The sequence below is a fragment of the Bidens hawaiensis genome, unplaced genomic scaffold, assembly GCF_021521415.1.
Source record: "Bidens hawaiensis isolate Kalapana, Puna unplaced genomic scaffold, B.hawaiensis_p1.1 tig00013078_1, whole genome shotgun sequence".
NCBI classification, from domain to species: domain Eukaryota; kingdom Viridiplantae; phylum Streptophyta; class Magnoliopsida; order Asterales; family Asteraceae; genus Bidens; species Bidens hawaiensis.
In genome coordinates, this window is record NW_027492103.1 from 71,082 (window position 1) to 96,604 (window position 25,523).

Below are 25,523 nucleotides of genomic sequence, written 5' to 3' on the forward strand. Positions count from 1 at the left end.
GGATGGGTTGAAAATATACAAGTGAGTTTCATTTATAGGTTAAAATGGGTTAAACAAAATATCCAAGTTATCCCAAATTTATCTATTTCAAAGTACCCAAACTATCATGTGTGAAACAAAACTCATCCGAAACCCAAAAAACGATCAAAACGAAACAAAAACCCCGAACTGACTAAAACGAAACAAAAACGAAACTGAACCGAAATAGAAAAAACGACCAGGACGAAAAAAAACAAAATGAAACAGAAAAACTGACAAAATCGAAACAAAAAAAGCGAAATGCAACAGAAAAGCTAACCAAAACTAAACTAAACAAAAACACCGAATCGACCAAACCGAAACAAAACTGAATCGAAATAGAAAACCGACCAAAACGAAACAGAAAAACCAATATGAAACCGAAAAATTGACCAAAACGAAACAAAAAAAAAGCGAAATGCAACTGAAAAGCGGACCAAAACAAAACAAAAACACCGAACCGACCGAAACAAAACAAAAAACCAAAACGAAACTGAACCGAAAAAGAAAAACGACCAAAACAAAACAAAAAAAAAGCGAAATGCAACTGAAACCTGACCAAAACAAAACAAAAACACTGAACCGACCAAAGCGAAACAAACAAACCGAAATGAAACTGAACCGAAATAGAAAACGACCGAAACCAAACAAAAAAACCGAATTGAAACTGAAAAACTGACCAAAAGGAAACATAAAAAACTAAATGCAATTTAAAAACCGGACCAAAACGAATCAAAAACACCGAACTGACAAACGAAACAAAAAAAAACTGAAACGAAACTAAACCTAAATAGAAAAACGACCAAAACGATACAAAAAAACCGATATGAAACTGAAAACTGACCAAAATGAAACAAAAAAAAGCTAAAGACAATCATAAAGCTTACCAAAACGAAACAAAAAAACTAAAACGTAGCCGACCAAAATAAAACAAATGAATCGAAACGAAACAAAAAAAACGAAATGAAACCGAAAAAACTGACTAAAACAAAACAACACTGAAACCAAAAAAACCGAAATCATTGAAACCGAGCAGATACCGTAACCAACCAAAATGAAAAAAAAAACAAAACCGAACCGAAAAAACCCCGAAAAACTCGAAATTGAACCAGAACAAAAAGTTTATTTATTTATTTTTTTTATGAACGAGGAGGATGTGGGAAACATTTTAGTTATTTTACATTTTGCGTTTTTTATTTATATTTTGAGTTATTATTTTTTTAATAGTTTTTTTAAATATTTTTTTGAGGGGTTTTTAAAACCCTTTGTATGTCAACTTTCACTTGGGTCAAGATGAGTTAGTTTTATCCATCTTGACCCATATCCATCCTAACCCTCTATTTTAAAAATCTATCTTGACCCCATATCCATCCTGACCCATACCCATCCTAACCCATCACCCAAATCCAACCCAACCCACTCCTATTGCCACATCTAGCCCTAACTATTGATTCTTCAAATCCTTTGTATCTTCATCCTTCAGATCATCCGGGAATGATTTAGTCTCAAAATCATTTGATGGAACAGGATTTGGTGCCTGGAAACGAGCCATGACAATTGCACTTTCAGCGAAGAACAAATTGTCCTTCGTTAATGGAATTTCAATCAGAACGACTAATTATTCCTCTCTTGCTCAATGGCAAAGATGTAACGACATGGTAATATCTTGGATTCTCAATACTTTGTCTAGAGATATATCTGCTAGCGTTTTGTTTACTGAAACTGCACATAAACTGTGGATTGAACCGAATGATCGATATGAACAAGTGAATGGTGCTAAATTGTATCAGTTACAAAAGAGTATTTGTGCAATTTCACAAGGCAGTGGTGATATCGCTACTTATTTTACCAAAATCAAAGAAATTTGGGATGAATTAAATGCGTTGAATTCTATTCCTCCGTGTTCGTGTGGTGTTTCTCATCTTCTTGCTAAACGAGAAGAGGATCAACGCTTAGTACGGTTTCTTATGGGTTTGAATTCCAGTTATGATAGTATTAGAGGTAATATTCTCATGATGAAACCTCTTCCTTCAATTAGTGAAGCATATGTAATTCTTATTCAAGATGAGAATCAACGAGAAATACATTCCACTAATATTTTTTCTACCGAATCTTAATCAATGAATGTTAATTCTCGAAACTCCTACTCGAGGTTTGAAAAAAAGAAATTAGAGGTAGGTGCTCATTGTAAGAAGTCTGGTCATACATCAAACAAATGTTATAGGCTTGTTGGTTTTCCAAAGGATTTCAAGTTCACAAAGACCAAAAGGTTTTCTGCAAACAATGCTTCTGGTGAATCTGATGTGACTGAACAAAAAGAACAAGCGCCACTTGGTTTAACTTCTGAACAAATTGGTGATTTACTGCAGCTTTTACAAAAGCCATATTCTGGGAAATCTGAAAATGGGGATGTTGCTTTCAATATTTCTAAACTTAGCCATCCAACTTTGCAGGTATAATGGCTTGCAATTCTTCTATTTTAACTACAAATTGGATCATTGACACGGGTGCCACTGATCATATGTGTAATGACGAAAGTCTTTTGACTAATATACAATCTCTTTTTCAACCTATATGCATAGGTCTTCCAAATGGACATGCTATTAAAGTTCACAAATATGAAACTTTTATTTTAAATTCAAATCTCTCTCTAAAAAATGTTCTTCTTGTTTCACAATTTAAACACAGTCTATTGTCTGTTCCCAAGCTTTGTGATGATACAAGTGGCATAGTTTATTTCACTAAAACTTCTTGCGTCTTGAAGGACCCCTCAATGAAGAAGCCACTGGTCCTTGGTGAACTTCTTCATGGGTTGTATCTGCTGCATCCATCTTTACCTTGTCTTTCTTTGAATAATTGTACTTTGTTTTCTCAATCTTCTTGTAATTCTGTTGTCATTAGTATTACATGGCATCAAAGACTTGGCCATTTGCCATTGTATAAACTCAAACAATTACATTTCTTTTCTAATACACATGTGGATCATATTGAATAATGTGAGATTTGTCCAAAATCTAGGCAACATTATTTACCTTTTTCTCCCAGCCATAAATCTACATCACAATGCATTTGAACTTGGTTCAGGTACTAGACAATGCGCTTATCTTCTTAACAAAGGCATTATTCATCAAACCATTTGTGTCGGTGTCCCTCAACAAAATGGTGTTGTTGAGCGCAAACACAAGCATCTTATTGAAACTGCTTGGACTTTACTTTTCCAATCTAAATTACCAATTAAGTTTTGGGGAGATTGTCTGTTGATTGCCACTCATCTTATTAACATTTTTCCAACAACTCTTCTTAATGGGAAAACTCCTCATGAATTACCTTTTGGAAAATCACCTTCCTATCATCATTTGAGAAGTTTTGGATCTCTTTGTTATGCTACCACTCTTACTCGTGGCAGAGACAAATTTCAGCCTCGAGCTTTGCCTTGTCTCTTTATTGGTTATCCAGGATATAAAATCTACAATCTTAATCCACGTCATATTTTTTTGTCTAGAGATGTCATTTTTTAGCATATTTTTCCCTATGTTTCTTTTACTTCTTTGTCTTCTATTTTTCCTTCTTTTGACAGTTTTTCTCCTTTTGTTCTTGATGTTTCATTCACTCTTCCTCTCGAGTCCATTCCTTCTCCCACTTCAATTCCAACTACTGATTCTATTCCATCTACTACCCAATTTTCTTGTGATGTTTCTGGTTCTTCTCCTCATCCTCCGGTTCTTCGTCGTTCCTCTAGAATTCATATCCCACCATCTTATTTGCAAGACTATGTTTGTAATCATGTTCTTACTGAAGCTGATTCTTGTCATCATACCATTACTAATTTTTGTTATTCTTCTACCTCTTTGCCTTTTCATAATCTATTTATGTCCACTTAATGTCTTGATGCTACTATTAACCTACTTCATGAACCTACATCCTATCAAGAGGCTGCAGGGCACCCTGCATGGCAGGATGCTATGGCAAAAGAATTTGATGCTCTTACAGCTAATCACGCCTGGGATATTGTTTCTCTTCCTACTAGTAAGAAGCCCATTAAGTGTAAATGGGTATACAAAATTAAGTATCTTGCTGATGGTACAATTGAACGTGCAAATCCCGTCTAGTAGTTTGAGGAGATACTCAACAAGCTGGCATTGATTAATGAAACTTTTTCGCATGTCATTAAAATGACCACTATTCGCAGTCTTATTGCTATAGCCACAAAACTGAAATGGGATTTGTTTCAACTTGACGTTAATAATGCGTTCTTACATGGTGATCTTGATGAGGATATATATATGCATGCACCTCCTGGCATGCCTTTACCTTTTGGTCAGTGTCTTAAACTTAAAAAGTCCCTTTATGGACTTAAACAAGCCTCTAGACAGTGGTATGGTAAACTTTCCGATGCTTTAAAATCAAAGGGTTATATTCGATCATCAAATGATTACTCTTTATTTTTCAAGAAAATGGGTGATTTTGTGGTCTATGTAGCGGTTTATGTAGATGATATTCTTGTAGCTGGCAATCATCTTCCTGAAATACAAGTTTTAAAATCTTTTCTTGATGCTACTTTCAAGATTAAGGATCTTGGTCATCTCAATTATTTTTTGGGTATAGAAGTTTTACCTGATTCTCATGGAGTTATTATGACCCAAAGAAAGTTTACTTCTGATCTAGTTAATGAATTTCAGTTGCTATCTGATACTCCTGTCTCTTCTCCTCTACCACCGAAGTTACAACTTAAGGCTGGTGTTGGAGAATTTTGTTCAGACCTTATGCAGTATCGGAGGTTGATTGGGAAAATGAATTATCTTACTCATACTCGCCCTGATTTGGCTTTTGTTGTGCAATTTCTTAGTCAATTCATGCAAGATCCAAGACAACCTCATTGGGATGCAGCCTTACACACATTAGCTTACATTCATGGTACTATATCTCAAGGGTTATTCTTTAATAATGCCCCTGATTTTTCTCTTACTGCTCATTGTGATTCGGACTGGGCCTCTTGTCCAAATACTCGACGTTCGGTTAGTGGTTACTATATTTCTCTTGGCGGAAGTCCTATCTCGTGGAAATCTAAAAAGCAACCGACTGTCTCTTTAAGCTCTGCTGAAGCGGAATATAGATCTTTGCGACGTGTGACTGGAGAACTTGCTTGGCTTACCCGGCTTCTTCATTATTTAATGTTCCAAACGTTACTTCTGTTATGGTTAAATGTGATAGTCAAGCTGCGATTCATATTGCTAAAAATCCAGTTTTTCACGAAAGAACTAAGCATATTGACCTGGATTGTCATTTTGTTCGTGAAAAATTGCATGATGGGTTGATTACTTTGCCACATACTCCTTCACATGAACAACTTGCTGATCTTTTGACTAAAAGTCTTCATCCTTCTCTTCATAGTCTTCTGCTATCCAAGTTGGGGTTTCACAACCACCAACTTGTGTGTGTGTGTGGGGGGGGGGGGGGGGGGGGGTTGTTAGTAAAGTTGATAGCGTTAACCGTTAATATAGTTAGTTGACTGTTAATTATTAGTAAGTTACACGTTAGTCTGTTAGTTTAGCCCTGGTTTATCCTTGTATATATATATATATATATATATATATATATATATATGCTTTAGATCATAATGAAAGTAATGAATCTTCTCATATTTTGTTTTGTTAATCAAATCAAGAAGCCTCAAGATTTCTAAATGTCGATTTTGAAATTTTTAAACTTATTATGATAAATCTATATATGGTGTATATGAAAGACGATGTGAAAAGCACAAAATGAAAACCAAATTCAGGTAAATATTTAGGTTATTATTTCTATACGGTTATCGAACGGTGCATTATATTTTTGTTATCGTGATTGCAAATTAAAACGACAAGTTATCATTATTTATCTACGTGACAAGAAAATTGGAAGTTTGTCACATTAACAATTTATTCAATTTACAAAAGCTGAGGGTTGTAAACCCAAAAGGCCGAAATGACATCAGTTGGGTCTTTATTTAGTGGGTTCAGAGATAAGCCCAAACTCTGGTTCATTTAAACCCAAAATGATTTGAGCCCATTTAGATGTCAACTCAAGCAAATGTTACGTAATTTGACTTTCATATATATTTTTTCTTTTTATCATGCATTTGTGACTTGTTCTATTTTACTCATAACACCGACTTAATTACGTATGATTATAAAACCTACAACAGATAAAAGGAAAAAAAAGCTAATAGTAATATCTTTTAATCTTATAACATACATTGAACCAATTTAAGAGGTAACCCGTTAGGGTTCGGGTTCTGTTTTCTTTTTTACGCGCATCATTCGCTACAATGCTGACGAGTGACGACTGATGGACTATCTAGACCTCAAGATTTAATTGCTCACCACTGTCATCTCATATTGAATTAGAGATTCTTTAAAAGAATAAAAAAACATATAAGAAAAAGAAAAAAATATACAGAAGTATTTAAACACTAACGAAAATATTCATAGCTTGACTTATATATGGTAAGATTTTAAATTGGATATTTATTATATCCAATCGATAGTCTAAATAAATAACTGAAATACCCACATTTAAAATATATTTAGTTTGATATATTCGATAATTAGTTTAATGGAGGACGCCACAAGTGACAAGTGAGAAAGGTTGCAAGTTTTTGAGATTATAGATTGATGTATTTTTAATGTATAATAATATAAAAAGTAAGCGTGTATAAAATACCAATCAGTTCTCTCAAACACGTCTAACGTTAATATATCAAAACACTAACAAACTCTCCACCTAAACTTACAAATATATAAATTCAACAACCTATTTTAGTAAATACCTTGGAAATAACCCAATTTAATAAATAATTATTCTAAGGACACAAGTTTAAACTTTACTTAAGTACAAGATAATGAAACACAATTGTTGGAATAATAAAGTGTTCATTAACCTCCCCAAAAGTCCAAAACCATGTGCCCATCAAAACTACTTTTCCTTTCTAAGTTAACAACTTTTTTTTTAAGGAAAAGAATGAATTTTTCTCAATGTTTTAAAAACCGCTTTAAATTGGTCTGTACTGTTAGTTGTACAGGCTGTCGGGGACATCAAACCGGCTTATATTACTGGTTGAACAATTCGATGCAACCGTTTGAACAGTTTCCAAGCCTGACCCGGCACATCATGATATCAAACATGAAAGATAGTTAGAAGGTTGAAGAGTTTTGCGAGTTTTCCAAATCCGGAATCTCAATTTTACAAAAATAATAATAATAATAAAAAAAATAAAAAATAAAATAAGCTATATATGATCATTGATGTGAGAAAGCCCAATGGTAACATAAAATGTTTGTTTTGAGTTTGATGTAGATAAGGTCTTCATACAATTACATGACGTGTATAAACTTATAAAAAAAAGTGATGTTGATGTTTTGTTTGTGTAGGGGTATGGTACTAAACCCGGTTTTACGACCCTAAATTTATTATGTTTGGCTTATTTTATTATATGGACTAATACAATGTTATTGGGCTGAGGGGGTTTTGTGGAGGTAACCCTAACTGGGCTAGGCCCATTAGGGTACCATGATGGTGGCCATGAGGCTCCCTATATAAGGAGGTCTCCACCTCCTTATTAGGGGTTGGTCATTCTCAATAAGAGCCACCACCATATTTTTGTGTCTGTGACAAGAGATCCTGGAGATTTCTTAGCGGTCACCTCCACACCCCCAAAAAGTCATTGCAGATCCCAACCAGCCGGAGAAGAATATCAAGACGTGGTTCGTTCATCTTGAAATCTGTGGAAACATCGTCATGGATCAGGTCAGATTCATCTCGTGCTTCGACATTGGCGCCATCCGTGGGACGGCAATGAACCACGCTTCGCTTCTCGTCTCGGCCCTCCGATCTATTCATCAATATCTCGGGTCTACGATTTCTTCTTTCAGATATGTTCTATGGAAATCCAAAAATCCGTAGATCTAAAAAATACTTCCAGATCTGGAAATACACAGGAAGAAATACCACCGAACTTTTGGGGAAAACCCTTAGATCTGTGTTTTTTCTAAGTGAAATATACCAAATCTAGTTATGATTTTTTCAGATCTGGGTTCGTTTGAGCAACAGTCACACTTCATATTCATAGATCTATAAATCCTATTAGATCTGTTGGTTTTACATAAAACCTACCTGATGTGGATATTCAAAATCTCTAGATCGTGCGCGCCACAGCGGATCAAAATCGCTCCCTGTGGATCAACTTCGGATTCCGCATGCGCGCTCCCGGCGATCACACTACGCCACAGCGGGTCGCATGCGCGCCCCCGGCGATCACTCTACGCCACAGCGGGTCGCATGCGCGCCCCCGGCGATCACTCTACGCCACAGCGGGTCGCATGCGCGCCCCCGGCGATCACTACACGCCACAGCGGGTCGCATGCGCGCTCCCGGCGATCACTATACGCCACAGCGGGCCGCATGCGCGCTCCCGGCGATCACTATACGCCACAGCGGGCCGCATGCGCTCTCCCGGCGATCACTCTACGCCACAGCGGGCCGCATGCGCGCCCCCGGCGATCACTCTAAGCCACAGCGGGTCGCATGCGCGCCCCCGGCGATCACTCTACGCCACAGCGGGTCGCATGCGCGCCCCTGACGATCACTCTACGCCACAGCGGGTCGCATGCGCGCCCCTGGCGATCACTCTACGCCACAGCGAATCACGCATATCACATGCTCATGAAGACAGCCAAAACCTATGCTCGTGGCGCATATCACATGCTCACGCATCACGCATGCTCACGCGTATCACGTATGCTCACGCATCACGTATGCTCACGCATCACGTATGCTCACGCATATCACATGCTCACGCATCTCATATGCTCACGCATCACATATGTTATTGGGCTTCACGTACGCTCATGCATATTAGATGCTCACGCATCATGCACGCTCACGCACCACATCTGCGCGTGAGAATAAAGGAGACATTGCGCAGGCCGCGCGTAAGCGACATAACAAATGAATAGTCTAATCCAAATCAGGATAAGAATAACCATGATTGTACTCATATGGCTACGCGCCATACTTAAAGGTTGGGAATCCTCATAATATCCCATATGGCTACGCGCCATACTTAAAGGTTGGGAATCCTCATAATATCCCATATGGCTACGCGCCATACTTAAAGGTTTGGAATCCTCATAATATCCCATATGGCTACGCGCCAAACTTAAAGGTTGGGAATCCTCATAAACCCATAGGCCACGCGCCAAGCTTAAAGGTTGGGCACACCTCATAATTTGCCCGAGGATGGGAACCATGCAATACATCCACTTTTAGTTGACATATTTTTGCAGGTTCGGCTACGAGCCGCACAAACACCTATGACATCATTATTATTATCTGGCCATTTGTGCCTCCATTATTATTTTGAAAACAGGCCGGGATATTCATCCTGCGCGGAGGAGGCCCTTGTGGGCCAGTCATTATCATCATTTTATAGCTCGTAAGTCGCCTCGCGCGCAAGCTTTTATTATTCTTATAGCTCGTAAGACGCCTCGCGCGCAAGCTTTTATTATTCTTATAGCTCGTAAGACGCCACGCGCGCATGCTTCATTATTCTCATAGATCCGTAAGTCGCCTCGCGCGCAGGCTTCATTATTTTTACAGCTCGTAAGTCGCCTCACGCGCGCAAGCTTTATTATTCATATAGCTCGTAAGACGCCTCGCGCGCAAGCTTTTATTATTCTTATAGCTCGTAAGACGCCTCGCGTGCAAGCTTTTATTATTCTTATAGCTCGTAAGACGCCACGTGCGCAGGCTTCATTATTCTCATAGATCCATAAGTCGCCTCGCGCGCAGGCTTCATTATTTTTACAGCTCGTAAGTCGCCTCACGCGCGCAAGCTTTATTATTCTTATAGCTCGTAAGTCGCCTCGCGCGCAAGCTTTATTATTCTCATAGCTCGTAAGTCGCCTCGCGCGCAGGCTTTTATTATTCGGCGTGCTATATCTTATTCATGCTAGTGCACCATCATTATCATAAAAACCATGAAGAAAACCTCCCAAAACTCAAAGACAATAAAGATAAGGCCGAAGAAAAGGGAAAAAACCGCCTCACGCCCTAACACACCTCATAAAGTCCAGCGCTCCACCTAAACGCTTGCGCGTCCAGGAGCAACGCTGGACTTGGGGGGGCTTGTAGGGGTATGGTACTAAACCCGGTTTTACGACCCTAAATTTATTATGTTTGGCTTATTTTATTATATGGACTAATACAATGTTATTGGGCTGAGAGGGTTTTGTGGAGGTAACCCTAACTGGGCTAGGCCCATTAGGGTACCATGATGGTGGCCATGAGGCTCCCTATATAAGGAGGTCTCCACCTCCTTATTAGGGGTTGGTCATTCTCAATAAGAGCCACCACCATATTTTTGTGTCTGTGAACAAGAGATCCTGGAGATTTCTTAGCGGTCACCTCCACACCCCCAAAAAGTCATTGCAGATCCCAACCAGCCGGAGAAGAAGATCAAGACGTGGTTCGTTCATCTTGAAATCCGTGGAAACATCGTCATGGATCAGGTCAGATTCATCTCGTGCTTCGACAGTTTGCTATTGCAACTGATTGTGTGTGCAATATTTTAGTTTCACACGTGAATTGTGTGTGCTAATTTAGCCATTCATCTATCTTTTTGCTTGTTTGCTTTACTATATATGAAATAATAATAATAATTCATTTTAGTTGGGTTTCAAATTTAGATTCAACCTTTTTTCTTTCTTTCTTTTCTAAGTTTGGGTTGGTTGTTAGTAAAAGTTGATTTGAGAACACTAATGATTGTTGCGTATCAAATGATACTTACGCGCACTTAGATACAAGAATTGACGGTGATGCGTCGTGGTAACGATGATGGTGACATTGACGAGTGGTAGACTGTTAAGTAAGGGTGGTGACTGGTGAGAGACGCTGGTGATGGGTGGTGGCGACTCATTTGAATCATTTTTCATTTTAAAGTTTAATCGTAGTAAAAGGTTTATTATTATTATAATTTGAGTATATTATAACAAATTATCCAATCGACCCGTTAATTATCATGTGTAACCAAATATAATTATAGAAACTTAGAAAACCTAAGAAAATCTAGTTACAAAATAAACACGATTTTGAAAGAGTTTATTTCACGTGAACACTAAAAACAATTGTTAATCTAGAGCTGTAAATGAATCAATTAAAGCCGAGTTATGATGAGCTCGAACTCAACTATTTTATATTAACAAGCTAGAATGTTGAGTTTGAGCTTCACTTATAAAACTCTAAAGGCAACTCTTTATTTGAAAGCAAATTAATTTTACATAATTAGTTATAAACTACATAATTTATAATTTTTATATATTAAAATAGGGTAATAGCTTATACATAGTAACACATATTATAATTTAGGCTATAGCTTAAGGTAGCCAAACGGTCCAACTAACAAGTGAACTTATTTTTTAAATGCTCGACTCGCTTATAAATAAGTCAGTGTCAAACTAGCTAGTTTCGAGCGAGCTTTGGACAAGCATCAGGCAACGAGTTTTCTCATGACATGGTTTGTTACCAAGAGCAAAGGGCATGTTAGCTCATGTTATATTTGTGAGTTAAATAGTTGTTGTAAAAATAAAAATATAAATAAATAAAATAAAATAAATTCTTATTTTGAAAATTAGGTATGAAGAGGCCATATATATCAATGATCCCACCATTCAAAACAAACCATATAACACAAACATTAAAATACCAAACTAGTTTACAAAGAACCAAACATATGTCTGCTTCAATGCTTTATTGTGGTAAAGTTTACATATCCGGTGCACGAAACAAGCCGGCTCTCGAGTTGATTGAACAAGCCGCTAAAATGTATCCCGACACCGCAATTGTTAACAAGTTTGAAGATGAGACATACAATAGAGTTGGTTACACTCTTGTCTCCAAATCATCAGATTCTTTGAAGAATGCAGTTTTCTCGATGGTCAACGCAGCTTATGAAGCCATTGACTTTGACCAACATAGTGGAACTCATCCTCGTCTTGGTGTCGTTGATCATGTTTGCTTTCATCCTTTAGGTTCAACTTCTGTTCAACAAGTTGCATTGATTGCTAGAGCTCTAGCTAAGGATGTTGGTTCCATACTTAAAGGTTTGATCATTCATATAACTTTATCTAATAATAATAATTATTATATTCTGATCGACATTATTGTTACTTCTGTTGTTTGTTTTCGTTATTATTATTATTATTATTACTACTACTTTAAACTTTATTTAATAATAATAATAATTATTATTACTGCGTATATTTTAATCGACATTATTATTACTTATGCAGTTGTTTGTTGTCGTTGTTATTATTAATATTAATATTATTATTACTACTACTACTACTTTAAACTTTATCTAATAATAATAATTATTACTCCGTATATTTTGATCGACATTATTATTACTTCAGCTGTTGTTTGTTGTCGTTGTTATTATTATTAATATTATTATTATTTACTACAACTTTAAACTTTATCTAATATTTATTATTATTACTCCGTATATTTTGATCAACATTATTATTACTTCTGTTGTTGTTTGTTGTTGTTGTTGTTATTATTATTTTGAACGATATTATTATTAATATTAATATTATTATTATTACTACTACATTAAACCACATTATCATTATTACTACTGCTACTGCTACTGTTATTATTTATTATTATTTTGATCAGTACTACTACTATTATTATTAATGTTCATTGTAGTCCCTTGCTACGCATATGGAGCCGCTCACAAAGAGCATAGATTGTTGGATGCGGTCCGGAGGGAACTCAGCTACTTCAAGCCGAATGCGACAGGACAACAATGGTCAGGTGGGCTAGAGTCAGAGGTTCTACCACTTGAACCAGACGAAGGTCCGGTCCAAGTGGTCAAAACCAAGGGTGTGGTGGTCATAGGAGCAAGTGGATGGGTGGTTAACTACAACGTGCCCGTGTTTTGCAAGGACATTGGTGTGGTTCGTAGGATTGCAAGGAGGGTGAGTGGAAGAGGCGGTGGGCTTGTATCGGTTCAATCAATGGCTCTAGTTCATGATGATGTTATTGAGGTGGCTTGTAATTTGGTTGAACCGAGTCAGGTTGGTGGTGATCAAGTTCAAGGTGCGGTTGAACAGCTAGGAGCCGAGGTGGGTGTGACCGTTGGTAAAGGGTATTTCACTGATCTATCGCCCGATGACATTATTCAAACCTACTTTAAGATGATATCATCCAGACAATGAAACAATTTTTATTGAATTAAACTTGATCTTTATTGAGTTAACTTGGATAATTAAGTGGATTAGTGCATGTAAATATAATTTGTAGTTTGATATGCATGAATTTTAAGATATAAAAGATCAAGGTTGATTTTGATATGCATTCTTGTTCATGTGACATTCAAAATCACAATATTAGTATATTCACCTATATGTAGAGGTGCACAAAAAACCCGATCCGGAACCGGACCCGAAAAAATACCCGAAACCGGTTTTTCTGATACCCGGGTATTCTATACCCGAAACCGGAACCGACCCTACCCGTAGGGTATGGATAGGGTATGCATTTTGAGATCAATATCCGTACCCGGAACCGTACCCGATTTATACCCGTAAAGACAGGGACCTGGTCATACCCTATACCTGATACCTGGTTGTACCCAATACCCAATTTCCAATTTTCTAATACCCAAAATAATACATAAGTTTTTATAGTATATTTTTATGTTTACTTCACAACTTTTATATTTAAGTTTTTGTAAAATGCATATTACTAAGTAAATAATTTGTAATTAAGTGGATTTATGATTTTTGTAATATAGTTTAATTATTTTTATAAATTACGAAGAAAAATTAAATTTTAAACAAAAAAAATTAAAAAATGTATAAAAAAATTACAAACTCAAAACGGGTATTAATACCCGGCTCCAATACCCGAACCCGATCATACCCACCCGGGTACATAGGGTTGAGTTTTTCTCCTCAATACCCTACCCGAACCCTACCCGATTTCTCTCAATACCCGATTTTTCAATACCCGATCATACCTAAAACCCGTTCCATACCCGAACACAGGTATTAGAAAAAACCCGATTTGTGCACCTCTACCTATATGTACACTTGTATATATTGTCTAGTATAAATAATCAAGCTACGAAGACAACAATACAAAAATGGTGTTCATCGTTTATTTGTTTTGTGGAAAAGAGCCAAGAGGAGATGGTAGTGATGATGGCAACTAGCCAACTACGACAATAAGATTAAACAATTTGTTTTGTATATGTTAAAATTTTATATATCATCCTCACTAATCACTCAAGATAGATATTTAAAACCATATTGAAGAAATGCTAGCTCAACCTAAAGGTTAAACCTGAATCAAACCTAAGGGGTAAACTTATGTCTCAACCGGTTTTAGGGTCAAATCTGATCTCCACGCAGGGCCGGCCTTATAGGGTGGTAGGGTAGTCGACGGTCACATGCCCGATAACCCGCTAGGAATTTTTAAAAAAAAAAAATTTATATGAATTTTTATTAAAAAAATATGTATAATCAATGTTTCAACATAATTACATACTTACTAGCTTCATCTAGTGGCAAAGAGGTATGATCTCTAACCCAATGGTTGTGGGTTCTAATCTTATTTGAGAAATTTTTAAGTTTATTTTTATACAAAAGTTTTTTACACAAATCAAATCATAACCAAGTAAGCTCATTTAAAAATAAATTGTTTAAACCCAAAAAAATGCTTCTTTTACTTAAGGTACAAAAAAAATTCGCCTTCTAGGAGCCGGCCCTGTCTCCACGAGTTGTTATCCATCAAACATGCAAAAGATGACACCGTGAGCTCGTTATGAGAAGAAGAATACGTTATTCTTCTCGTAACCACCCTCCGACGTGTTAATAAGTACAAATTTTAGAAAATAATCATAAGAGTGAGAATCTTTTAACTATTGGTTTGAGTGTGGTATTTATAGCCGGTGGAGGTGGAGAACAACTGGTCGAGCTATCACTATTAGTAAAACCTTCTATTCTTGTGGGGGAGAGGTTTCTGATTGGACGTGACACTAGTTATGGGAGGAGCCTTTGGCGGGTGGTACAGTGTTGGTGTTTTGTCCTTCCTTTTTTGGGAATCTTGAATTGTATGCATTTTTGTCTCCTTCGTGGGTGACTGGTCTCTTGCCCACGGGCTTCTTGTAAGTTAATAAGGACGGATCCATGTGTGGTAACTAGGGTTAGTTCCTCGGACAATGAGGGTTGACCCGCGGTAGATATCCAAGACCATCTTATGGTGTATTTGGATCCGCTAATGAGTTTAGGACCCTCAAACAGACTCTTAATGTGACTTCTTTGTCGCCAACCAGAAATAATAATAACAATAATAAAAACACTTTAAAACATAATTTCATCTAGCAATTTTGTCATGATACTCAAGATCATGTATAAAGAATATGAAAAATGAAAGTAGAAATAATGAATGGGTTATAGGTCAAAATCATTGGCCACATCATCAAATTCACGGGTTGCTTATCTAGACAGACAATTATGTATAAGCCGACGAAAGAGTACATATGAAGTGGTAGGATGGATAAAGGCATTTAATTTGTATTCATTTTGTATTGTTTTTAAGTGAAAGAATATAATGATACTTTTGACATAACTTAATATATCTTTTACATTATCTAGTGATATATAATCAAATGTGGTGTTCACAGGTGTACAATGAAACAAAAACTATAATAATAATAATAATAATAATAATAATAATAATGTGGGCAAAACAAGGGCAATTCAATCAATCATACTTACGTAAGTATGTTGATGTTTATGGAAAGCGATAAATGAAACTATGTTTAATGGTTCAAGTGCGTCGATCAACATATTCGAAGAAGGCAAAATTAAAAATTAAGACGATTATCGTTTTTATGGGCCAATAACAGAGGAGAAATGATGGGGTTAGATTGGGAGAGGTGGTGTTCATTTACGTTTTGAATAATCTTAATGTAATTTAGTGTTAAGGTTGTACTCACCTATTTGGATGTAAACTTGGTGGTTATTAGTGACTTACTAGTCGCAATGCTTAAATAAAAGTTGGCCGTTAGAAAAACGTAACTCATATGTCCTTTTCATGTGTACATTTTTTTAAATCAAATGTTTTATACCTATCTTCGTCAATTATACTGAATTAATTAATCGGAGAACAAGTCCATGTATTTTCTCGAAAAATATCGTCTACGTGGTAAAATGTACATCAAGGTGGTTACAATTTACAAAGAATACTTGGTACTCTGATTTCTATACAACTTTAAGGATTGAGATTAGAGACTAGAAATTTTGTTTTATAGAAATCATGTCAACCGTGATGCGTCCTCTTCCATTCTTTTGTCCATATCAGTTGTAACTTATACCTAGACTAGAAATTGGTTAACATGTACCATTAAAAATAGGGTCCTCACTAGCAAAGTAAGAATTCAAGTACAACTACGAAAGGTAAGATAAAAGCTGAAAGATTACATCATTTAAACCAATTGTCACACACAAGAAATAGGTTCATCCAAGTGAACCAACTTTTTCTTACAACGAGGCAATTTGAATCTAGTAAAAATAATATACGACAAATCATTTTTATTATTGATTATTATAAAATTTTCTAACTTAAATTTTGTCCCAGTGGGCGAATTCCACCCTCGGTTACATTGTATTGCCACTTATTATACCAGGGCCAGCTTCGAAGAGAAGAAATATTTTTTAGGCCAAAAAGCGAAATTTTTTTTAGGCCTTAATTAAAATAAACAACTTTTTTGTTTAAACAATTTAATTTTAAGTGGGTTTACTTACTACTTATTTATGATTTGAGTTGTGTAAAAAACTTGTGTATAAAAATAAATATAAAAATGTCTCAACTAAGATTAGAATCCACAACCTCTTGGTTAGAGGTCATAACTCTTTGCCGCTAGAACAAAGTAGTGGTTATGAAATTATGTTAAAACATTGATTATACATAATTTTTTTTTACAAAAACACATAAAAAAAATTCTAACTTTTTTTCCGGGCCTAGCGGGTGTCGGGGCCTGTGTCCATCGACTACCCGGCCACACCCCTAGGCCGGCCCTGTTTAATACCCCAAAACCCGGTCATGTGACTTAAATCACATATCACACATTGCGGAATCATTGATCCCCTTTACAACCCTTTTATCACTTTACAAAAATCCCATGAAAAGTTATAACTCAATTATCTTAATCGGCGTGTTATCCAACATTTAATTATGTGACACATTTCGTTGTCACATTAACAATGTCCTTTACCCTCTGCCATGTTTCATGTTAAAAGTGACATCCTTGTCAAAATATGACCCGGGTTTAGGTACCACCAATCTCATCAATACCCAAAATGAACCAAACAATGTGTGTTGATACTTGGATATCATCTTGCTTCTCACTTTACAATGTCAAGTCAGCGTTACATCATACCTCACTTCACTACATTGTCATCCATAAATCATAATACTATGAAAGTGGTCACAAATTCACGGAAAAATTACGAAAATAAGCGTTTATGAAAACAAATTTCAACATCTTACCAACTAATTAACTAAAGATATTGTTTATAATTAATCAAAACTTTTCCCTAAGAAATAGTGATTGTCACTCTATCAAACACATCCCATTCCATTTTTTCACATGATTGTATCAACATTTACCCACTCCTTCCAACCATCATAATCACCTCACAATTTACTATTTTCGCCATACACATAATTCACACAGCATACAAGTCACGTTTAGATAAAAATCCACACATGCCTATGATCAAAACCCTTGTGAATCAATATCAAATCATATCGCGCCATCACACTGTCCATTCCCATTTATAATTGGTTTAGCGTCATTATAAAACATCCCCATATCATATATAAAACTATGTATTGTCATTGAAGTCATCCCGTGAATTCATCCAGTATTATTGTGTCATCAATTACTGACGGGATACTGTACACTTGTTGAAGCCACCTGAGCCTGTGGTGGTTTAGACGAACATGGGCTTCAACGAATTTTTTGTTTTTTTCCTAAAAGTTTAAAACAATATTGTAAATTAAATAATAAATTTTATAATAAAAGATATAAATATAGAAATAATTTTATTTATTTATTAAACCATCTATAAACAAAATAACTTACTGAATTGGGCCCAAAAAATACAAAATAACTTAATAATTAGGCCAATAAATAAGAAATAACAAACTACAAGAAAAGCCCACAAAAAAAACATACATCCAAACACCTTGTCCAATACAAGCCTTTCAAAAAAAGCCCACAAATAATTAGGTCAATCTCCTTCTTTCACGTAGTTCATGGGCCGTAAATAGAAATAGAAGGTTTAAAGTGTGAAAGATATGTCTAATTGGTTTTGTCTTAAGAAAGAAAACAACCTATTAAACTAATAGCTGAAAAACATATTGAATGATTTTCTTCAATCAAGTCAGTCATTCTATAGAGCTATTCAGTGTTTTAAAAACCGGTTCAAACCGGCTGGTTGAACCGGTTAAACCGGATTTCACACAGTAGGCCGGTATTTTGAGTCCGGTATCTTTGACCGGTTTGCTAGAACATCGTACCGGCGGTTTTTGTTTAAAATACCGGTTTTTTCCGGCAAACCGGTTTTAAGCCCGAGAAATTTTTGATATTTGTGGTCCATATTTTTTCAAAATTACTTTTAACCCAACAATTAACATTTAAGCGTGTAAACTTTAAACCTATTCTTTTAAAATTGAGTGCATTTGCATTATTTTTTTAAAATGGTTTAACTTTTGGATTATTTTTTGTTATAGGAATCATTTAGTTTTGTGTTATTTTTGGATTGAAGTTACATTTATAAGAAATTATAAGATAAACTATTCCACCGGTTGAACCTCCCGATATAAACCGGTTCAACCGGTTGTACCATTTTTTAGCTCAATCCGGTACAAGTAAAATATCGGTTTTTAAAACATTAGAGCTATTAGAACCCTCGTACCTTTCTTAACTCAAACATTTAGGGTTCCAACACAATCATTGTACCTTTTTTAATATAAAAATGCACTTGTAACTTGTAACACGTAAGAAGCAGTCCCGGCTATGAGGCAGGGTGGTGAGGTTGACCGTCCCTGACCGATCACCCATATAGTAGCGGATTTTATTTAAAAAACGGTTTTATATATTTTTAAAAAATAATATGCATTTTTAATGTTTAAACCTAATTTACCAATTCATTTGAACCCATAATAATAATCATAATAATAATAATAATAATTTATTTATTTGTGTAAAAAGAAAATAATTGTTATAATTCCCAAAATATTTGTAAGGTCAAAATTCATTTTAGGGAGTAGGTATGGATAACAAAATATCTATCAATCATCAAACACAATCTTCACACTTCACAATCCGTCACATTTGAAAGTATCACAAATGCTCAAATCGACGCTATCTTGTTGCAAAATTTACATCTCCGAAACACGAAACAAATCCGCACTCGCATCAATAGTCCAAGCCGCCACAATATATCCCGATGTCGCAATTGTCAACAAGTTCGAAGACGAGACTTACAACAGAGTTGGTTACACACTCGTCGCTAAATCGACGTTAACACCAAATAATAATAATGATTCAAGTTCTTTAAAGCATGCGGTTTTCTCAATGGTCAAAGCAGCTTTTGAAGCCGTTGACTTTGACCAACATAGTGGAAGTCATCCTCGTCTTGGTGTCGTTGACCATGTTTGTTTTCATCCGTTAGGTTCAACATGTGTTCAACAAGTTGCCGTTACTGCGAAAGCTTTAGTCAAGGATGTTGGCTCCGTACTTAAAGGTTTGGTTGGTATAGATTTAGTCAAACGAGTCGGATTTGGGTTGACTTGTTTGACTGTTTTATAATTATTTTATTAAAATATGTATTTTATGTTATAACTTAAATATGTCGGTTTTAGTAAATTGCACTTTTGGTCCCTGTGGTTTGGCGAGAATTGCAACTTTGATCATTTTTTTTGGCAACATTAAGCTAGCGGTCGTTTTGTAGTTTGAAGGATATTTTAGTCTTTTGGCATAGTACGAGATATTTAACTTTTTTGCTTGTGGTGTAAACCTTGTACCTTATGCATTGATATCTTGTACTTTATCAAAAAAAACTAATATACCTTTTTAAGTTAATAGAAAAGTTAGACAGAGTTACTGAATTGGACTGATATTACAAGTTCTAGACTGCACAATGTGCGGTTTACGCTATAACTTAAGTAGGTAGTTTCTCTTAAAAAAAGAAAGGATTAATAATTTTTATAGTTTAAACGTAATTCTTTTATATACATTTGTATTTTTAGGGATAAATTTATAGTTTATGTAAAAAAAAATATATAAAAAAATTCGGATTGAACGGGTTGCCTTCATTTAAATCCGTCAAAACTTGTGTCGTTCGGATTACTATGTCTGTCTGATATGATTTTCAGGTTTGTGTATGTTCGTGTCTGGGTCAAACCTTGTCGTTTTCGGGTTTGACCCACCAGCCCATAAACACGACTCATTTAACGACCTACATTTATTTTCATAAACATGCATTGCAGTCCCTACATACACATATGGAGCTGCTCATAAAGACCAAAGATCATTAGACGCAATCAGGAGGGAGCTCGGCTACTTCAAGCCGAATGCAGCCGGACATCATTGGTCAGGTGGGCTAGAGTCAACAGTTCTACCACTTGAACCAGACGAAGGTCCGGTCCAAGTGGTCAAAACCAAGGGTGTGGTGGTCATAGGTGCAACCAAATGGGTTGATAACTACAATATGCCTGTGTATAGCAATGACATTGGTACGGTTCGCAAGATTGCAAAGAGGGTAAGTGGAAGAGGGGGTGGGCTTGCGTCGGTTCAGTCAATGGCTCTTGTTCATGATGGTGTTATTGAGGTGGCTTGTAATCTGCTTGAACCGAGTGTGGTTGGTGGTGATCAGGTTCAGGGCGCGGTTGAACGGTTAGGAACCGAGGCGGGTGTGACTGTTGGGAAAGGGTATTTTACTGATTTTTCACAAGATGAGATTATAAAAACTTACTTGAAGTTAACTTCTGCTTGACTAGTTCATGTCACTTATATAATATCCATGTTTCATGTTATATATATAAGTTTTTTTAAATATAATTATAACATCATTCAGTTCTTGAATCTGATCTGACCAGTAAATTGGTAAGACGGCCAATTCGATATCTATATGTATATATTATTATGGTCCGTATAGAAGTATACATTTATATACAAATGTTGCATACCCATATAATATATGATTGATAGATTAATGTGATAGTTAAGAGGTATGCATATCGTCCCCATTCGATGACTATATATATATTTATACTGGTTCTTGGAGAAGTATATAACATATGCGTATGCTCTATATCTGTATAATATATGATTGATAAACTGATGTGATGACTAAAAGATATACATACTGTCGCCTCAAAATACGCAAAATTTTAGCAAAGCTAGAAAACAAAATATCTTAAAATGGTCAGACGCCTTTAAACCTTAAACAACAAACAAACCAACACGATAAAAACACGTCATGGGTACCTAGTACCGCGATCTTTCGTAACATTTTCAAAGTTACGATTCTACACGAAACAAAATTGGTTTAAACCGGTTTACAAATATGCACACAACCATCTTTTCATACTAAAATACATTTCAAGGACACCCCACGTCATGTTCGTCAAGATTCATGCAGGGTGCGTTCTTGATAGATAAAGCATCGATCTTTTCATGCCCCACGTCCTGTTCATCGTCATCACTGTCTATATTCTCAGGCATAACGCGATTCTGGAAACTTCGTCGTCTAAGCATAAAAACATTGAAGTAATACCTCACTAATAAATCTTTTGTTTTACAAGGTATTGACTCAGAAGCTCTTGTCCAAAAATTGTTCATGATTTCATGTCTTGACTTGCTTTTATCAGCCAACTCTTGTCGTGCTTTCACCACCAAACTTTTAAACTCGCTTTCCTCTTTTACGCTCCATGAAGAAACCGCGGCTTCTTCACCCATATGATGAAACTTCCATTTATAGAAAATTTGACCGAGTTCACGTTTGACTTTCGTTCTACTTTGACCGATATGAACCCTCACACAGTCAGCAGACCCGCGAACGAGACACGTACACTTACTTTTCCTTCCTTTCCCAACCACTCCAAAACCCATGTCACATTTTCCATTTTTGCCCTCCGGTGGGGGCCACATCCGAGTACCGAGCCACTTAAGATCACTCTCGGAAACAAAACCTGTCCACTCGGGTACTTCTGCTCTTACATTAACACTTTCTGTTTCTTCATCTTCACACGTATCGTCTTGTATCTCAACTGTTGGCAGGATTTGCGGGGTCTTTTTGACACGTTTGGTTCGAGAAGATGAGCACGATGTACAGCCTGGACACGAGCATGATTTTACCGAACTGACCCTCTGGCTGCATCTCATTCTTTTGGAAGACAAGTGAACGGGAATTTTATCGTCTTCATACATAGACGGATGCATCATATGTCTTTTCTTCTGCATATCATTTATCGAATTTCAAAAGTCAAAATGATAATTTAACCTAAGATTTTACAAAATATATGAAAGGATATTAAATAACACAACACTGCAACTAATGTAATTTTCTTTCATTGTAAGTAAAGATCTTACTACAAATAGGCAAACCGAAAGAAAGTTATACCTGTGGGCCATACACTTTATTGCCCGAATCCACATTCGGTTTTGCAAAAAGCCTCTCTTTTACACATAATACCTGCTTCCATACTTCATTTCCCTTATATTTCTTCCACTTGGAACTATTTGGTATGCTTCCGACATCGTGTGGATTTCTTGCAGCATTTACTACCCAATTTAGCATTTTTGACAACGATAAAGATTCCGCCTGTTTCCTCTTCTGAGAACTAACCACATTATTGTTATAGTTATTGTTACTGTCATTGTCACCTGTATTATTGTGTTTATTAATCTTGGATTGAACACTAACTCTTTTGTCATCATCATCTTTGATCATCAAAACATCCACTTTCTTGAACTCTAATTTTTTCTCATCTAAACCGCTAAAATTTTCATCTTTTTCATCAACATTATTAATTCTTGAAACCCTCGTTTCGGTTTTCGCGATATCAAGATCCAACTTTTCTTCAAAACCCTCATTGCCCACATTGCCTTGAAACCCTTTCAACTCGTGAAACAACGAATCCAACTTCTCGAGAACACCAAGATCCCCATTATCCAACTTCATATCCTTAAACCCTCCATGGGTCAACCACTGATCCAACTCTTTCAAATACTTAATATAAATGAGCTGCAACGACGCCACGTGGGCGGTACCTAACCCGCATTCCTTGGCAACAAACTCCCACAACTCATTCTTGGAAACCAACTCATAATCCCCTATCTTCCTCACAACCCAAAACAAAGTGAACAAATCAGCCTCCACACCATCACTAAGCCTAGGTGGAAACCCCCAAATTACATCTTTATTTATAGACCAAAGAACTTGATCAAACAAAGATCTTAACCTATCAGTTTTTACTAACTTATCTTGAAATTCAGTAAAATGGGCCATCTTTAACAGTCAAGATTCTTCCTTTTTCACAAAGAAACAGAAGATAACACAAACCCTTATGAAATATTAAGCAAAATGGTCATCAAAATTGAATCTTGAACAATCTTGCACAATCTTGCATAAGTAAAGATTTGACCTTGGTACATTTTTACAGTCAAGATTCTTGCTTTTTCACAAAGAAACACAAGATAACACAAACCCTTATGAGATATTAAGCAAACTGGTCATCAAAATTGAATCTTGAACAATCTTGCCTAAGTAAAAGATTTTACCTTGGTACAAGTTTTAATTAGTAGAAAGTGAGATGAGTGAAATTAAGGGTCAGATGGATGGTGAAATGATTCAACATTAAATATGTAAAAGAAGGTAGACAAGTGCCAGAACAAGAAATAGCCAGGTAAACATTCATTCTTGGAAAATATGAAATAATAAAACAATAATAGTAATAATAATAATTAGTAAAGTCTTCATTAGAAAGTAACCATTTATGAGTGATTTATGCTAAGAAAGAGGGGTACATGGGTTTGTGATGATGTGGGTGTACCAAATAAGCCCACGTTTATATATATTTTTATTTTTATAATATAACCTAATGTAAGGGCAATTTTGTCCTTTCATTCAATGTATTTGTAGGGCAAATTTGTCATTTCATTCATTCACGTTGACTTTAAAGTTTGGCTTGAACGTTTTTTTAAAAAATAACACCGTTGATTGGCACTGATAGTAATTATGCTGTCACAAGAACATAACTCTCTGACGTAACACACGGTGAGACGAAAACTCAGGTGAGCTCGAGATTCGACTGACAATCTCACAAGACCTAGCCTTCTTAAATTTACCTAGCTAATTATTTTTAGTTTTCTTAATACATAATCAATTTTAAGTTAATAACTATGTGATTTGTATGAAGCATTATCTTTCGTTTAATTGTGATACATGAAGGTTTATTTTGTTATATTTGGACAATGGTGTAAAGTATAATAGAAATAAATTTGTTGTTAAAAAAATTTGTGTTATGCACAAATATAGTTGTTTATATGTGCTCAATTATGGTTATACTTTTTTTTAAGTTTGTTTATATAAAACTTAAAAGGTAAAAAAGGTAGAACAAGTTGGAACTACGAATAAGCAACTTTTTTGGTGGTCAGTATCAAGTCTACTTTAAGGTCATATGGTTCCTCTATGTTCACCATTTATTTATCTTTAAATATAGACGTAGAAAGAGAGGTGTGTGTGGTGTGTTTCTTTAAATATGTATAATTTTTTGTTGTATTCATTTTGGTACAAACCTATTTAGAAAATGGAACCCGTTATATTATTTATATTGGTTAGGGGTGAGCAAATTAACCGTCATAACCGCAAACCGAACCATAACCGAACCGATTTTAACCGATAACCGATATAACCAGTGGGTCGGTTTAATGAATTTTTGAAAACCACTATATGTGGGTTGGTTTTGGTTAATGTTAATTCTAAACCTGCCATAACCAAACCACGCCATTTATGTAACTAGTGACAGAGAAATAAGGGTTTGGAAATTAGAACTACTGCATGAATAAGATATTTTACACTTATTGTCGTTACATATTAAAATTCTCCACACCAACTAGGAAACATGCCAATAATATTGGTGATATTGGTTACCATATACATTCCAATGTTTCATAATTGTCGTTCCGAATTTCCATCCAAATTGCCATTTCAAATATTTAATATGTCAATTAGATATGTATATTCCATAAATTGCAGTACAAAAAAAGAACATATATTTGAATTTCACAATATATTTAGCGACTAATCAGTGTTCGCAATCATATAGAAGGATTGTTTATTTCGGTCACGGTTTACCGACCCATAACCGACTCGCTATAA

General features: G+C 35.7%; 4 protein-coding genes across 4 annotated transcripts; 3 read left to right on the forward strand and 1 right to left on the reverse strand.

Annotated features, from left to right (window-relative positions):
* The first annotated feature begins 1,673 nt into the window (after nt 1-1,673).
* LOC143543181 (uncharacterized) lies at nt 1,674-2,135 on the forward strand. Its single transcript, XM_077035554.1, has one exon. The coding sequence runs from the start codon at nt 1,674-1,676 to the stop codon at nt 2,133-2,135; it is 462 nt and encodes a 153-aa protein (XP_076891669.1).
* A 9,588-nt stretch (nt 2,136-11,723) lies between these two features.
* On the forward strand, nt 11,724-13,306 carry LOC143543193 (formiminotransferase cyclodeaminase-like protein). Its single transcript, XM_077035563.1, has 2 exons — nt 11,724-12,155; nt 12,769-13,306. Exons 1-2 carry the CDS (start codon nt 11,786-11,788, stop codon nt 13,278-13,280), a joined length of 882 nt encoding a protein of 293 aa, XP_076891678.1. The 5' UTR covers nt 11,724-11,785; the 3' UTR covers nt 13,281-13,306.
* A 6,083-nt stretch (nt 13,307-19,389) lies between these two features.
* Nucleotides 19,390-21,146, forward strand: LOC143543194 (formiminotransferase cyclodeaminase-like protein). Its single transcript, XM_077035564.1, has 2 exons — nt 19,390-19,883; nt 20,629-21,146. The coding sequence occupies exons 1-2, from the start codon at nt 19,487-19,489 to the stop codon at nt 21,132-21,134; spliced, it is 903 nt and encodes a 300-aa protein (XP_076891679.1). The 5' UTR covers nt 19,390-19,486; the 3' UTR covers nt 21,135-21,146.
* Nucleotides 21,147-21,629: 483 nt separating this feature from the next.
* LOC143543182 (AT-rich interactive domain-containing protein 2-like) lies at nt 21,630-23,651 on the reverse strand. Its single transcript, XM_077035555.1, has 2 exons — nt 22,764-23,651; nt 21,630-22,597 (listed from the first exon to the last, which is right to left on the reverse strand). Exons 1-2 carry the CDS (start codon nt 23,649-23,651, stop codon nt 21,743-21,745), a joined length of 1,743 nt encoding a protein of 580 aa, XP_076891670.1. The 3' UTR covers nt 21,630-21,742.
* Between the last annotated feature and the right edge of the window lie 1,872 nt (nt 23,652-25,523).

What these genes read in the sequence shown, in the direction of transcription:
- LOC143543194 (XM_077035564.1), top strand. Translation starts at nt 19,487, where the DNA reads ATGCTCAAATCGACGCTATCTTGTTGCAAAATTTACATCTCCGAAACA. An exon ending in TGTTGGCTCCGTACTTAAAG is followed by an intron (nt 19,884 to 20,628) that starts GTTTGGTTGGTA and finishes CATGCATTGCAG; the next exon opens with TCCCTACATACACATATGGA.
- LOC143543182 (XM_077035555.1), bottom strand. Translation starts at nt 23,651, where the DNA reads ATGGCCCATTTTACTGAATTTCAAGATAAGTTAGTAAAAACTGATAGG. An exon ending in ATAAAGTGTATGGCCCACAG is followed by an intron (nt 22,598 to 22,763) that starts GTATAACTTTCT and finishes AATGATATGCAG; the next exon opens with AAGAAAAGACATATGATGCA.
- LOC143543193 (XM_077035563.1), top strand. Translation starts at nt 11,786, where the DNA reads ATGTCTGCTTCAATGCTTTATTGTGGTAAAGTTTACATATCCGGTGCA. An exon ending in TGTTGGTTCCATACTTAAAG is followed by an intron (nt 12,156 to 12,768) that starts GTTTGATCATTC and finishes TGTTCATTGTAG; the next exon opens with TCCCTTGCTACGCATATGGA.
- LOC143543181 (XM_077035554.1), top strand. Translation starts at nt 1,674, where the DNA reads ATGGTAATATCTTGGATTCTCAATACTTTGTCTAGAGATATATCTGCT.